This window comes from Caenorhabditis briggsae (genome assembly GCF_000004555.2).
Source record: "Caenorhabditis briggsae complete genome, chrII, whole genome shotgun sequence".
NCBI lineage: Eukaryota > Metazoa > Nematoda > Chromadorea > Rhabditida > Rhabditidae > Caenorhabditis > Caenorhabditis briggsae.
The window spans coordinates 11,751,520-11,763,755 of record NC_013486.2 but is presented as its reverse complement, the minus strand read 5'-3'; the positions used below and the strand labels follow the sequence as shown (position 1 = coordinate 11,763,755).

The window sequence follows — 12,236 nt, the reverse complement described above, 5'->3', positions numbered from 1 at the left end:
ATTTACATTTTATCAATTGATCACTTTTTTTAAAATATATTTCATAGAGACTGGGATAATTGAGCTCCAAGTGCAAGCATAAGGTTGACTTCTATTATTTCAGAGATTTTACGATCTTTAATTTATTGCTCACCGAAGTTTTCCAACCCTTTTCCGTTAATTCATCAATTCCTTCAGAGCTAATAAACTTTTTAATTGTGATTTTTAAAGTTCGAAATTCCTTCTGCTCTCTCTATTGTGTACCATATGGCTTTATATGAGTTGGCATGGGGTGCAAATGAAGAAACTTTTATTACTAACCATCCGGTAGGCCACTTTGAGTAATAAAATTAGTTGAGATGCCAGGAAAGAGGATCAGATTTATAGTTTTAGGGCTTCCGGTGGTTTGAATGCGGATCGAAATTTGAATAGGAGGGATTTGCAAACACGAAAAAATGGTTTTAGTTTTAATAATCAGCTAATCAGATCATCAATGCTTACGGCATTTCCTCTAATAGAAGCCCACCCAAACTATCAATTTTGAGCTCAATTATCTCAATTCCTATAAAGGATATCAAAAATTGGTCAACAGATAAAATATTAGTGACATTATGATAAACAATTTTTTAGTTGACAAATGTTTTATATCTTGCATAGGAATTGAGATAACTGAGCTCAAAGTTGATAGTGTTGGAGCCATTCTATTACAAGTTTTATCGGTAATTAGGTCATAAATTTATTAGACTTCAAAACTAACAAAATTGAGTTTCGAAATTTCTGAACAGTTTTTTTTTTTGAAATTTCTGAAATGAATGGAATTGATAAATTTTTACAAGTTCGAGAATTCTATTCGGTCGAATATGCGAAATTCTGCCAGAACACCTAAATCTTGGTTTCTTTGAACGCAACCAATCATTTTTATGGACACCTTTTCTTTTCGAAAAGTAGAAGGTCAAAATGTCGAAATTGGATGAGACAGGTGTCTCCAGAATGAGCACCTTCTTCCAAAAAGCGGCAATAAACCGAATGAGAAAAGAGGTGCCATCTTTTATATATTGTCATATTAGCAGGTGTTACTCTTGAAGACGTAATTCGGAAAAGAAGAAGAAGAAATTAGACATTTGGAAATAAAGAACAAGAAAAGGATCACAAGAAGGGAGAAGCTATTAAAAACAATTAGGACTTTTGGATGAATTATTCATTTTGAACAAGAAGCTACTTGTTAGGGAGAGAGCTAATTGTTTTTTATGTCAATTTCGATTAGAAACATTTTACGACTCGTGACGAACGAAATTTGAAGAAGGGAACATTAATTTGAATATTTGGAATACTGGAGAATGTGGAAGTTGGCAAGTATGAGAGCAAAAAACATTTAGGTTGCAAGAAGCCAGACTCATTTAGAGAAGCCACCTGAAAATGTTTCAATTCTTGGAAGTGTTACTAATGTTATGAATAATTCTGAATCTTCAAAAATCAGAAGTATCAAGAAATTTCAAAAATATAGCGAAAAAAACTGTGTCCGTTAGATTGGTTCAAAGAAAAAACTACAGTGCTTCTGATTTTTTGCTCTAATAGAAGCCCACCCAAACCGTTCACATTGAGCTCAATTATCTCGGTTCCTATAAGAGATAACAAAAAGCTGTCCACTATCAAAATGTTACTGATGTTATCATAAACAGTTTATCAGTTGACCACTTTTTTATATCTTTCACAGGAATCGAGATAATTGTGCTCAAAGTAGACGTTTTGGGTGGACTTCTGCGAATACGGTATTTGATTGTACTTTAATCTTCAGAAGTCAAATTTTAATACTGGGAACTTTTCGGAACCTGATAAGAGAGGATAGCCCCTGATTTGAGCACTATCTCCCTTGTCTCATAGAATTTCATAAAAATGAACAAATTTGTTTCACATGGACCTGAAAACTTTAAACAATTTGTATCTACTTTTGTAGATCACACAAGTTACCTTTTCGGAAAGTTATGTTGAGCAAATCCATAAGATATTTGATTTATACTTTATGTGTTGGTTTTTCCCGCTCGAAGAGTCAACTTCGAGCTCAACTATCTCGATTTGTGTAAAAGATATCAATTTTTTGTTTACTAATAAAATCCTTATCATCTTATGACCAATATTTTATCAGTTCACAGAATTTTGATATCTCTTATTGGAACCGAGATAAATGAACGCAAAGTTGATGATTTGGGAAGGCTTCTTCAAAATCGAACGATTTTTTTTCCGTATGAACCTGACATTTTTTGAAAACTTTATCTACTGTTGTAGGCATGATAAATTACACTTTGTCAGAGAAATCGATCAAAACTTTTCAAAACTCCAGAATCAATCGAAAAGTCGAAACCAAGGAAATATGATACATTTGATCTATCTTCTTTTTAATAATAACCTTCCCCTTAAACGTCCTTGATGCACACACCCATCCACTCAATTTCAATTCTTCTGATTTCCTATTCTCCCAATAAAGATGAGAAAGACATATAGAACACGATATAAAGTGTCAACTTATTCAGAAAAACGGAGAAAAGTCTAATTGGATTAAAAGTGACACTTTCCTATCCCATATATTCCTACTATAGAGACCCCTATAAAAAACGTCTAAAAAGAATGACCGACGCGGAATACTCTGCGGGATATCGCGGCTTCTTCTTATTCTTTTTTGGTTTGATGAATTGGATAAAAAAGTTAAAAATGTATATAGGTGAAGGAAGTGATAAATGTGAGATAGAGCGGATAGGAATAGGTGGGGAACAGGTAGGGGTACAGATTCATAAAATTTCTGATGTGGGGTCTGTCTGAAAATTTCTCTTGGGCCATTGAAAACCTAGTACCGAGGTATTAATTCCCCCACAATGTCAAGTTTCAGCCAATTTATCTCGAATCCTGTAAGAGATATCAAAACGTTGTTAACTGACAAATTTTTTATCATAATATTACAAAGATTTTTCTAGTCAGCTTTTTATTGATATCTTTCAGGAGCCAGGATATATGGGCTCAAAGTTGTAAACTAGGGAACCAATCTATTAAAGTGTTTACGATAGATTACAATTGCTGAAACGTTGTATTTGATATCGTTTTCATAATAATTCATGAAAATAAGTTCTATTTTTTCAGAATTTCAGAATGTCAGAATTTCAGAACTTCGGAATATCAGAATATCAGAATTTGAGAATTTTGGAATTTGAGGATTTCGGAATTTCAGAGTTTCAGAATTTCAGAATTTCAGAATTTCGTAATATCAGAATTTGAGAATTTTGGAATTTGAAAATTTCGGAATTTCAGAGTTTCCGAATTTCAGAATTTTGGAATTTTAGAATATTGGAATTTCAGTTTTCAAACCTTTGAATATTGAAGATTCTCATTTCCTAAGTTTCCTGGAATTAAAGATTTTAAGAATTGTGTTTCCCTAAATCCTTGGAATTTCTAAAATTTCCATTTTTTCGAGATTTCCTGCAAAATATCAGCATTCCGAAAATCGAAGATTTTTAGTTGTTTTTTTTTCAATTTTCAGATTTTTTGAAATTCTGAATTTTTGTTTCCGCATCATTTTTTAGAAATTCGGAATTCTATTCTGTTAGTCTGAAAAATGATCAGAAAAGGTTATTGTTTTCATACTTCACACAATCGAGTCGTTACGGGACACAATGTTCCTTCAAACAAAACTCATAGTCAGACATATTATGCCAGCTTGTAACATCCATTATTTCAACCCAAACCGTGTGACAGGTTATTTAACTTTTCTTCTTCTAAAAAACTCTTCTACAGTATTCAGCCCCTGTCATTCTTCTCATTTAAGGACATAATTAGACATGATCAGAAAGAGAACCAGTCCTAAGAACGGAGGAGTTTAATTGAAATGAGTCTTCGTTTTTCTTTTCCGTAGAAGAAGGAACAGTAATCATTTATATAAAGAGAGAAGGCGATGGGTTTTGTGACCTTCCTGGACAGAGATGGTGTAATTGACTATTGTTTTCATTGGATTTGATTGATTTCAATTTCGGATTGAGATGAGAAACGAAATGAAATGAAATGAACCTAGCAAAAAAAAAAACTAATTGTAAACTAGAAAATTAATTGAAAGTTTGTGAAAAGAAGAGGATTCGAATTCAAAAAAGACAATTGCACAGGGAGAATTCATTTAATTGATCATATATGCTTGAATAAATATACCCGGATACAGTAACAAATATGATAAATTATGGTTTTTTTCTCAATAGCAATCTTTAATCTCGTCGTCGTTTCCATGGACACTCAACGATGCCAGCATTTCTCGAACGATCACAACCGACTCGTTCTCCTGTACCACATGCTCTTCGTACAGCAAACGACGAACGTAACGGCCGATCCAGCGGTCCTGAAAATTCGAAATGTTTATTCATGTTGTGGTTTTTGAAGGGGGGACTCCGACCAAAATTTTTTATTTCATTAAAATGTGCTGAAAATTATCTATTTTCTTAATATAGCGAAACAATTCAAAAAATCCGACATTCTTGAAGAACGCCGTTGAAAACAGGAAAAAAGTTTAAAAAACGGTGCATGAGAGGAACGATGATTTGCAGTAAGAAACCTAGGCCACGGCGTCTGACAGACATTTTTTCAAGCGGCTCCGCTGGCGTGGCCTAGATTTCTCACTGCAAATCCTCGTCTCTTCAGGGCACTTTACAAAAAATGCCTATTTTCCACGGCGTTTTTCAGGGATTTCAGATTTTTGCAAAATTTTTAGACCTTTTTAGGTTTTTCAGCTGTTTTTAAATTCTTTTCTCGATTCTTCTTTTTTCGATTCTTTTGAATTTTTTGTCTGAAATTTGGCAGGAGGGTGTTCGCGAAGATTACTGTAGATTACTGTAGAAAATCTTGTATGTTGTAGTTTTTTCGCAAACACAACCACGTCAAAATGCAGACAGAAAACAGTGGCAAAAAACACTACAAAAGGAAATAACTCTTATACAGTCATCTACAGTAATCTTCAGGAAAACCGTTCCATCAAATTTCAGACAAAAAGAAAAGAAAAATCGAAAAAGAATCTTCAAAAACAGCTGGAAAACCTAAAACGGCCTAAAATTTTGCGAAATTTTTCAGAGTTTTCAATTTTAGAAGGATTCAAAAAGAAAGTTTCGAGAACATTCCAATGGACGAGAAGCAATTTTTCGAGATTTTGCCAATTTTTTTTGAATTTATTCTTTTTTTTCTATATGAATCTACATATTTTCTATACTGGCTGTCAATACTCTTACATTTTTATATTCGGTTAACATATCTATCATGGTATCCTTCAAATTCAGTTTCGACATTGCTAGCTCCGCTAGTTTCAACGCCTCCTGCCGCATATCCATTCCATTATCTGAGAGTCCAGCTTCCAGATATTCCACAATTTCCTCTCGAGACAAAGTTCCAAAAATCATTGGTGAGCATAGATAACGCATGCAAACGAGCTTAGGAGCCGGATCCGCCGATTCTAGAATATAGAAACGAAGGAGGTCATCAGGAATTCCACCGTAATGATCACGCATCAGTTTCAACACCATCGACATAACGTACGGAGAGTTTCGGCTGCTTTTGGAGAGCGCTTGAAGGTCCTCTGCAAAAAAAACCATTTTTGGATGTAATTACTGTAAATACTCTAATAGAAGACCACTTGTACTTTGAGCTCAATTATCTTGATTTCTACAAGAGATAACAAAAATGTGTCAACTGATCAAATGTTTGTCGTAATATTATCAACATTTTATCAGTTCACACATTTGTTATATCACTTACAGAAATTGAGATAATTGACCTCAAAATGCAAATATAGGGTGGTCTTCTATTAGAGTGTTTACGGTGATTTGTGAGAAAAATAGTTTAAAAAACCAACCGCTCTCTGGCAAAAAGCACGGGAAGATATACGCGATTTCTAATGCTGTATCCGTCTGCTCCCATTCGGATTCCAACGCAGAAGTGCGAATCATATCGGTCAGACGAGCACGAAGACGATTCTTGAATTCACTCAGCTCTGGACGACTAAATATATCTGGACCGTAGACACGACTGAGCTCACGAAGAAGTAAGCTGGATTCCAGAACACGGGCACCAAGGGACTCGAAAAGTGTAGCGATTTGCTGGACGGTGACACGTGGAGCCAATTTCGGCAGAAGCTTTGACAACTCCGGAATTCGGACTTTATTCTCCACCTTGACTTCCTCATTCAGCTGTTCTAAGAATGTCTTCACTTGCTTTTCACTCATTCGATGAAGAATTTTTGTTTTGTGATGAAGTTTGACGGCTGGGGAATAGAGAAGTAGGTCAACGAGTTGATCCACATTTTGAACTCGTTCATCGTTTCCACCATCACTGAATGCCATTATTCCATGACATGGATCTGGATTTGATTCGAGAAGAAAGCAGATGAGATCCACACGATTTGATTCACACTGCCAGGTGCCTGGTGTCAATGGGATCGTTAGCGTTTGATGGAGTCTGGAATAATTTTCGCGACTTCTGAATTTCAAAATCCCAGTAGGACTTACTCTTTCAACTTTACTAATAACCTCAACGAATTCTCCCCGATTCTCGCTGCATTCCTGATACTTTCCACGTAGCTGTGCAGTTCCTCCACCTCCAAATCATCGGAGTACCGGTCTAGAATTCTGGTGACAACGTCGACAATGAAATTTGATTGTTCACCGCGACGCGTTCGGCGAATGAAAATCTCCACGGCTCCAGAGATAATAAGAAGACGTCGAGCATCGGACGATTGTAGTTGGCAGATGAATGTTTGGTATTGGCGACGGAGGAAAACAGACGTGCTGTCATCATCAATTTCGTTGATTGCCCATCGGATTACAGCTAAAAAATTTTGGGATTGTTATACTGTAAAGATATTGCTGGTACAAAAAAAATATCAGAGCTGTGGACGAGAAACGCCGGTGGCCGCGGCCGAAAGTCCCGCAACGATAACTACCGTATCCAAAAAATTTAGCGATTTTTCGAGCGAAAAGCGGGAAATTTTTAGACTTTTTTTAAGGTTTTTCAGCTATTTTCAAAGATTTTTTTTAGATTTTTTTCGGTTTTTTGTCTGCAATTCGATGGAACGGTGTTTTGGTAACTGAAGATTACTGTAGAAAACTAATTTCCTTTTTTGTTTTTTTTGTCTGCAAACACAATCACGTCAAGATGCAGATAAATTTTGCTCGCAAAAAACCACAAAATACAAGAGTTTCTACACTAATCTACAGTAATCTTGAGCACCATCCCGTCAAATTTCAGACGAAAAATTCAAAAGAATCGAAAAAGAACCTTTAGAAATAGCTGAAAATCCTTGAAAGGTCTAAAAATTTTGCAAAAAAAACGAAGAAAAAGCCAATTTTTTTTCTCAATTTTCGTGCAGTTTTCGTCACTTTTATCCCGATTAAAAACTTTGATTTCGCGACTTTTCTGGAGGACAATAACAGAAAAACCGACAAAAATCAATAAAATAAAACGAGAAAACGAATCAGGGAAATAGAAAATTTTAGGTTACGGTAGTTATCGTTGTAGGACCTTCTCCTCCACAGCTTTTTGACTTACGAAGCCACGCATCTGGTTTCCGAATCGCAAAAACCTCGGGTCTTTGATAAAATCTGAACAAATCGTCGAGCAGTTTAGGCGGACGAGCTTGTGGCAGAAGATCCTCACTTCCTTGAACGAATTCTAGAAGCAATTCGTCATCGTGGAACTTCTAAACACACAAAACAACTTTTTTTTCTGAAATTCGAATTCTCCTAACTTTTTTCACAATAGCCGCGTCTAGCAGGCGAATGATCATCTGAATCGGAATGCATCGGCTCTCGAAATCAATACTTTTCACAAAGTTTCGAACAACTATTATGCTACTTTCTTCAAATTCAATGCTATCAACAAGCTTATCGATAAGTGTATCATCGAACGAGTGTGGCATTTCATCGTAAATCGAGCAATTGTTAACGAGGCGTTCCAGTAGTAGATCAAGAGATGACATTTCTGTGGCTGGAAAAAAAGTTAGGCCACATTTCCAAGCGCACAGGCAAAAGTAGAGAACGCCTTGCGAATTTTAAGCAAATTTTATGTGATATAGGATACTATGGATTTTTCATCTTTATCTTTATTATTTACAAACGATAAATAAAGGTGTGAGAATCTAGAGGTAAGATCTACAATTTAGCCTGAAGAGCAGCTTCGATGTCCTTCTTCATGTCCTTTGGCTCGGTGGTTGGCGAGAATCTCTTGATGACGTTTCCATCGCGTCCGACGAGGAATTTGGTGAAATTCCACTTGATGGCGTCAACCAAGAATCCTCCCTTCTCTTGCTTCAGGAACTTGTACAGCGGATCGGCATTATCTCCGTTAACATCGATTTTTTGGAAGAGAGTTGGCTCGAACTTGAACTTGTCGGCGACAAATGCGGCGATGTCGATCTCACAAGATGGTTCCTGGCCTCCAAATTGGTTGCAAGGGAAGGCGAGAACCTCGAGGCCGTCCTTCTTGTAGCTGAAAATCAGATGAATATAGCATATCACGGGACATTTTAGGATTTACACATCGAGCAACTCCTTGAACTGGTTGTAGTTCGAGTTGGTGAGCCCGCACTGGGAGGCAACGTTCACAATGACGAGCACTTTTCCTCTGAAATTAATGTTACAGTTAAATTTTATGAACCACTCAGTGAGTGGTACTCACTGGTAATTAGAGAGTGGAGTATCCTCCCCCTTTGCGTTTTTGACAGTGAATCCGTGAACAGAAGACATAGCTGTGGTGAACGAGAAGAAACGACGAGCGGCTGAAAACGTTTTGCTAGAAATGGCTATTAGACAATTGAAAGCAAAAAGTTAGTTGAATGGAAGACGAGAAAGAGAGCTAAACGAGATGGAGAGGGTGTCAGATGTTATAATTCAGAGGTGGAAATGTTGCCATGGTAACTCTAGTGATCATACGGGAAAATCAACTGACCTGGCAACATTTTCCACCTTTTTTCCTCTTTTTCTTTCGAATTGAGCAAACTTTTTTCTTCTGAAAAGCTCTTGGGGATTAACGTTAGAAAATGAATAGAAACGAGATATTTAATGAAGAAATAAGATATATTTGTGTCGTTTTTCAAAAGAAAACAACTGATTAGCAAACGAGAGAAATTGTAAAATGAACGATAATTTTTTCGAAAGAACAAAAACATCAAAAATAACAATAAACAGCAACAAAAACAGGGGAAAACCAAAACGGGAAAATTTCTATGTGGAAAGAGATAAATATTTGGCCACATTCTTCTTCATCGCCTTCTTCTTCTTTCCGACACTCGTCGGCATCTCGGGTTGTTTCGAATTTTTGGCGGCTTTCTGGAAAATAGATTCAGGTTAAATAGTGATATTTTAAATGACGAAATATAATACAAAATACGCCACTAGGGATCCGAAAATGATGAGATTTCAAAGAGTCTAGAAGTTCTTTGTCAGCAAAAGTTTTTCGATGTCTCCGAGTGAGACGCAAATGGGCGGCTACATTGTGGTGGTGCTCTAGAGACGGCAGGCGGCGAGAGGAAATTGTTTACTTGCATTTTTTCAAGGGAATAACAGAAAATAACATAGGAAAAAGAGTGCGGTGGTGTGCTAAAGAGAGACTGATCTTTGATCTCTGAGTCTTCTAAATACTGGAACGTTCTGTTGACCAAAATAGGTCCTTTTTTGGGAACCTCTGATGGGGGGAAAAATTAAAATTTCGCTCTTACCACTCGATCCACATTCTTCTTGGCACGACCACTCAAATTGCGATGGCGAATCTTCTTTCCAGTGAATTTCGGCAAGAACTTCATTCCAGCTGTGTGAACTTCTCCAATCGACTGTTTCACTTGCTGTCGAATCTTCTCGTTTACCACACGCTCACTCATCTTTTCAGTTGTATTTTTGACGTTTCGGCGAGCCTGAATTTGAATTCGAATTTATAATGACGAACCATACAGGTATAAAACCTTACCCTAGCTTGCAAAGCCAACAAGTTCTCAACGGAGAACTCGACAATCGGACGATGATCTTTTGTGAAAGTGTCCGGATTGTTGTTGAGTTTTTTCAGACACTCCAGTGCGTGCATGTGCTCTTTGAAAGCAATGAAACCGAATCCAGAAGACTTGGGTTTACCGTCAGGAGTCAGTCTCTTTTTATCCAGCCATACACGACACTCGGTGACGACGGCACCGGCTGAAGTGGATTTCTGAGCAAGTTCTTTGAGTTTGACGTCGTTGACTTTTTGTGGAAGATTATGAATACACAATCGGACAGGGGAAATGAACATGTTAGTGTTCTCCAACTTCTTTCTCATTGCCTCTGCGATTCTTTCTCTTTTCGTCGCATCTTCTTTACTCATTCCAGCGGCTGCAGCAGTTCCATCACGAATCAATCCGAATCTGGCCAATCTCAAATTTCTCTTATCCTTTGGCACCTTCGTCAACTTGTCCTTCTCCATATCGGCTGCCTCTTTTCTTGGAATCGCCAAATTCGCTTTAACCAGACGATTATCAATGATCAGGCCATCTTCAATTCCTTCGATACAATTCGATGCTTCCAGTGGAGTAGAGAAGTGCACAAAGGCGGTTCCTTTAGAGTGACCGCTATCTTTATACTTGCAAATGATAGCCAAATCGATTTGACCGAATTTCGAGAGCTCTTCTTTGATTTGTTCAACCTTCGTCTCGAATGAAAGATTTCGGAGGAAGACTACTTTGCCATCGGTGATGGCTTGATCGGTTTTGCGTTCAGCTGTTGGCTTTTTCTTCTTCTTCTTCTTATCATCTTCCTCGTCGTCTTCATCGTCTTCGTCTTCAGAATCTTCCTCTTTGTCCACATCTTCTTCTTCCTCCTCATCTCTTTCCTCTTCGTCAACTTCTTCTTCCTCTTCATCATCCTCGAACTTCTTCACGTTCGTTTTTTTCTTCGCATCTTCTACCTCTTCTATCTTAACTTTCTTCTTCAAATGCTCCTTCTCATCGTGCGCATTAGTCTCATAGGTATCCTTATCCAGAGCCCAATCAGCGGCAACCGCTCTTCCGAGAATCTTATTACTGTTGAAGTACTCTCTTCCTTTCTCGGCATCTTCTTTTTTGACGAATTGAATAAATCCAAATCCAGCAGAAGTCTTGGGATCTTTCTTCGATGGTGGAAGCACGATTTCAGCGAATGGTCCGATATTTGAGCAAATGTTTTGTAGGTCTTCCTTCTTCGTTTTGAATGGAAGATTACGAATAATCAAACGCCATTCCTTGGTTTTAGCTCTCTCGAACTTCAGTCGAACTGCCGATTTCTCTCCGGTACTCTGAGAAGAGTCCTCAGCTTTCGGCCTCTTTAGCAGTGGTTGGCGATTGGCTGAAAAATGTCTCGCATGTATATTTTCAGGTAAACATGTAATCCCACCGTTTCTGTGTTCAAATTCTTCTGATTCTCCGTACTTCTCCTCGCCTTCATCTTGCTGCCAGCTATTATAGTTGCGTTTCTGGCTGTATCCGTAGTTATTGAAACCGCCGCGATACGATGAATATCCTCCGCGACTCATTTCTGAAGGTTTTTGGCAACAATTAGGAAATCAAGTTGTAAAAACGAAGAACCCAAAAGCTTCTAATGTTTTTAAATGAAAATTGAATATTTTGAGTGATTAAATTGATTATTATTGGGGGAAATAGTTTGAAAATTGAGAAAAAGGCAACCATTTTGCGAAAATACTCTCGTCTCTCTTACTCTCTCATGCGTGCAAACAGGGCGCGTTTGCAGACATCATTCGCGGGAGTTTAAATAATGTTATTTTTCGATGCGATAACGAGTAAAATATATTTACATGAGAATATTCTCTAAAATCCATTTATTTTTCAATATAAAACTTGAAACTTATGGCAAGAAAAAGAATAAGCAATACATATATTTTTAGGTACAAAATTATAACGATGCACGCTCTCCCACAGAACAATTCCGAACTGCAAATTAATTTTTGATCTACAGAAAAAAGTTTGGCGCGATCACAATTGCAGGTCTAAAGCCATAATTTCCGAATTTTTTATCAGATTTTGTGGAGATTCAAGATGATTCAAATGATTCTTAAGAAATTAATTAGTTGTTATAGATTGGTCGTTGTCCGGAAGAAAAAAATGTCAAAAATGGTCATTTTGAAAGTTTTTTACAGAAAAAATCTATCTCCTCTTTCAGTTTTTGACATTTCTTGGAGTTATATAGCTCAAAAAAACCGCAATTATTTTCTCTACATTTTCTATGGATGAA

The 12,236-nt window shown here is 37.0% G+C and overlaps 4 protein-coding genes across 4 annotated transcripts; all 4 read right to left on the bottom strand.

Annotated features, from left to right (window-relative positions):
- Nucleotides 1-1,239: 1,239 nt before the first annotated feature.
- Nucleotides 1,240-1,868, bottom strand: CBG25679 (the record flags this gene model as incomplete). The annotated part of the gene is made up of 2 exons (XM_045242743.1): nt 1,240-1,389; nt 1,809-1,868. The coding sequence occupies 2 exons, from the start codon at nt 1,866-1,868 to the stop codon at nt 1,240-1,242; spliced, it is 210 nt and encodes a 69-aa protein (XP_045100362.1).
- Nucleotides 1,869-4,204: 2,336 nt separating this feature from the next.
- On the bottom strand, nt 4,205-7,969 carry CBG20880 (the record flags this gene model as incomplete). Its single annotated transcript, XM_002631641.2, has 6 exons — nt 4,205-4,348; nt 5,229-5,572; nt 5,849-6,450; nt 6,501-6,819; nt 7,540-7,690; nt 7,739-7,969. 6 exons carry the CDS (start codon nt 7,967-7,969, stop codon nt 4,205-4,207), a joined length of 1,791 nt encoding a protein of 596 aa, XP_002631687.2.
- A 172-nt stretch (nt 7,970-8,141) lies between these two features.
- CBG20879 lies at nt 8,142-8,735 on the bottom strand (the record flags this gene model as incomplete). The annotated part of the gene is made up of 3 exons (XM_002631640.1): nt 8,142-8,478; nt 8,527-8,613; nt 8,668-8,735. The coding sequence occupies 3 exons, from the start codon at nt 8,733-8,735 to the stop codon at nt 8,142-8,144; spliced, it is 492 nt and encodes a 163-aa protein (XP_002631686.1).
- Nucleotides 8,736-9,212: 477 nt separating this feature from the next.
- Nucleotides 9,213-11,520, bottom strand: Cbr-rbm-28 (the record flags this gene model as incomplete). Its single annotated transcript, XM_045242742.1, has 3 exons — nt 9,213-9,317; nt 9,707-9,898; nt 9,952-11,520. 3 exons carry the CDS (start codon nt 11,518-11,520, stop codon nt 9,213-9,215), a joined length of 1,866 nt encoding a protein of 621 aa, XP_045097160.1.
- Nucleotides 11,521-12,236: the final 716 nt, after the last annotated feature.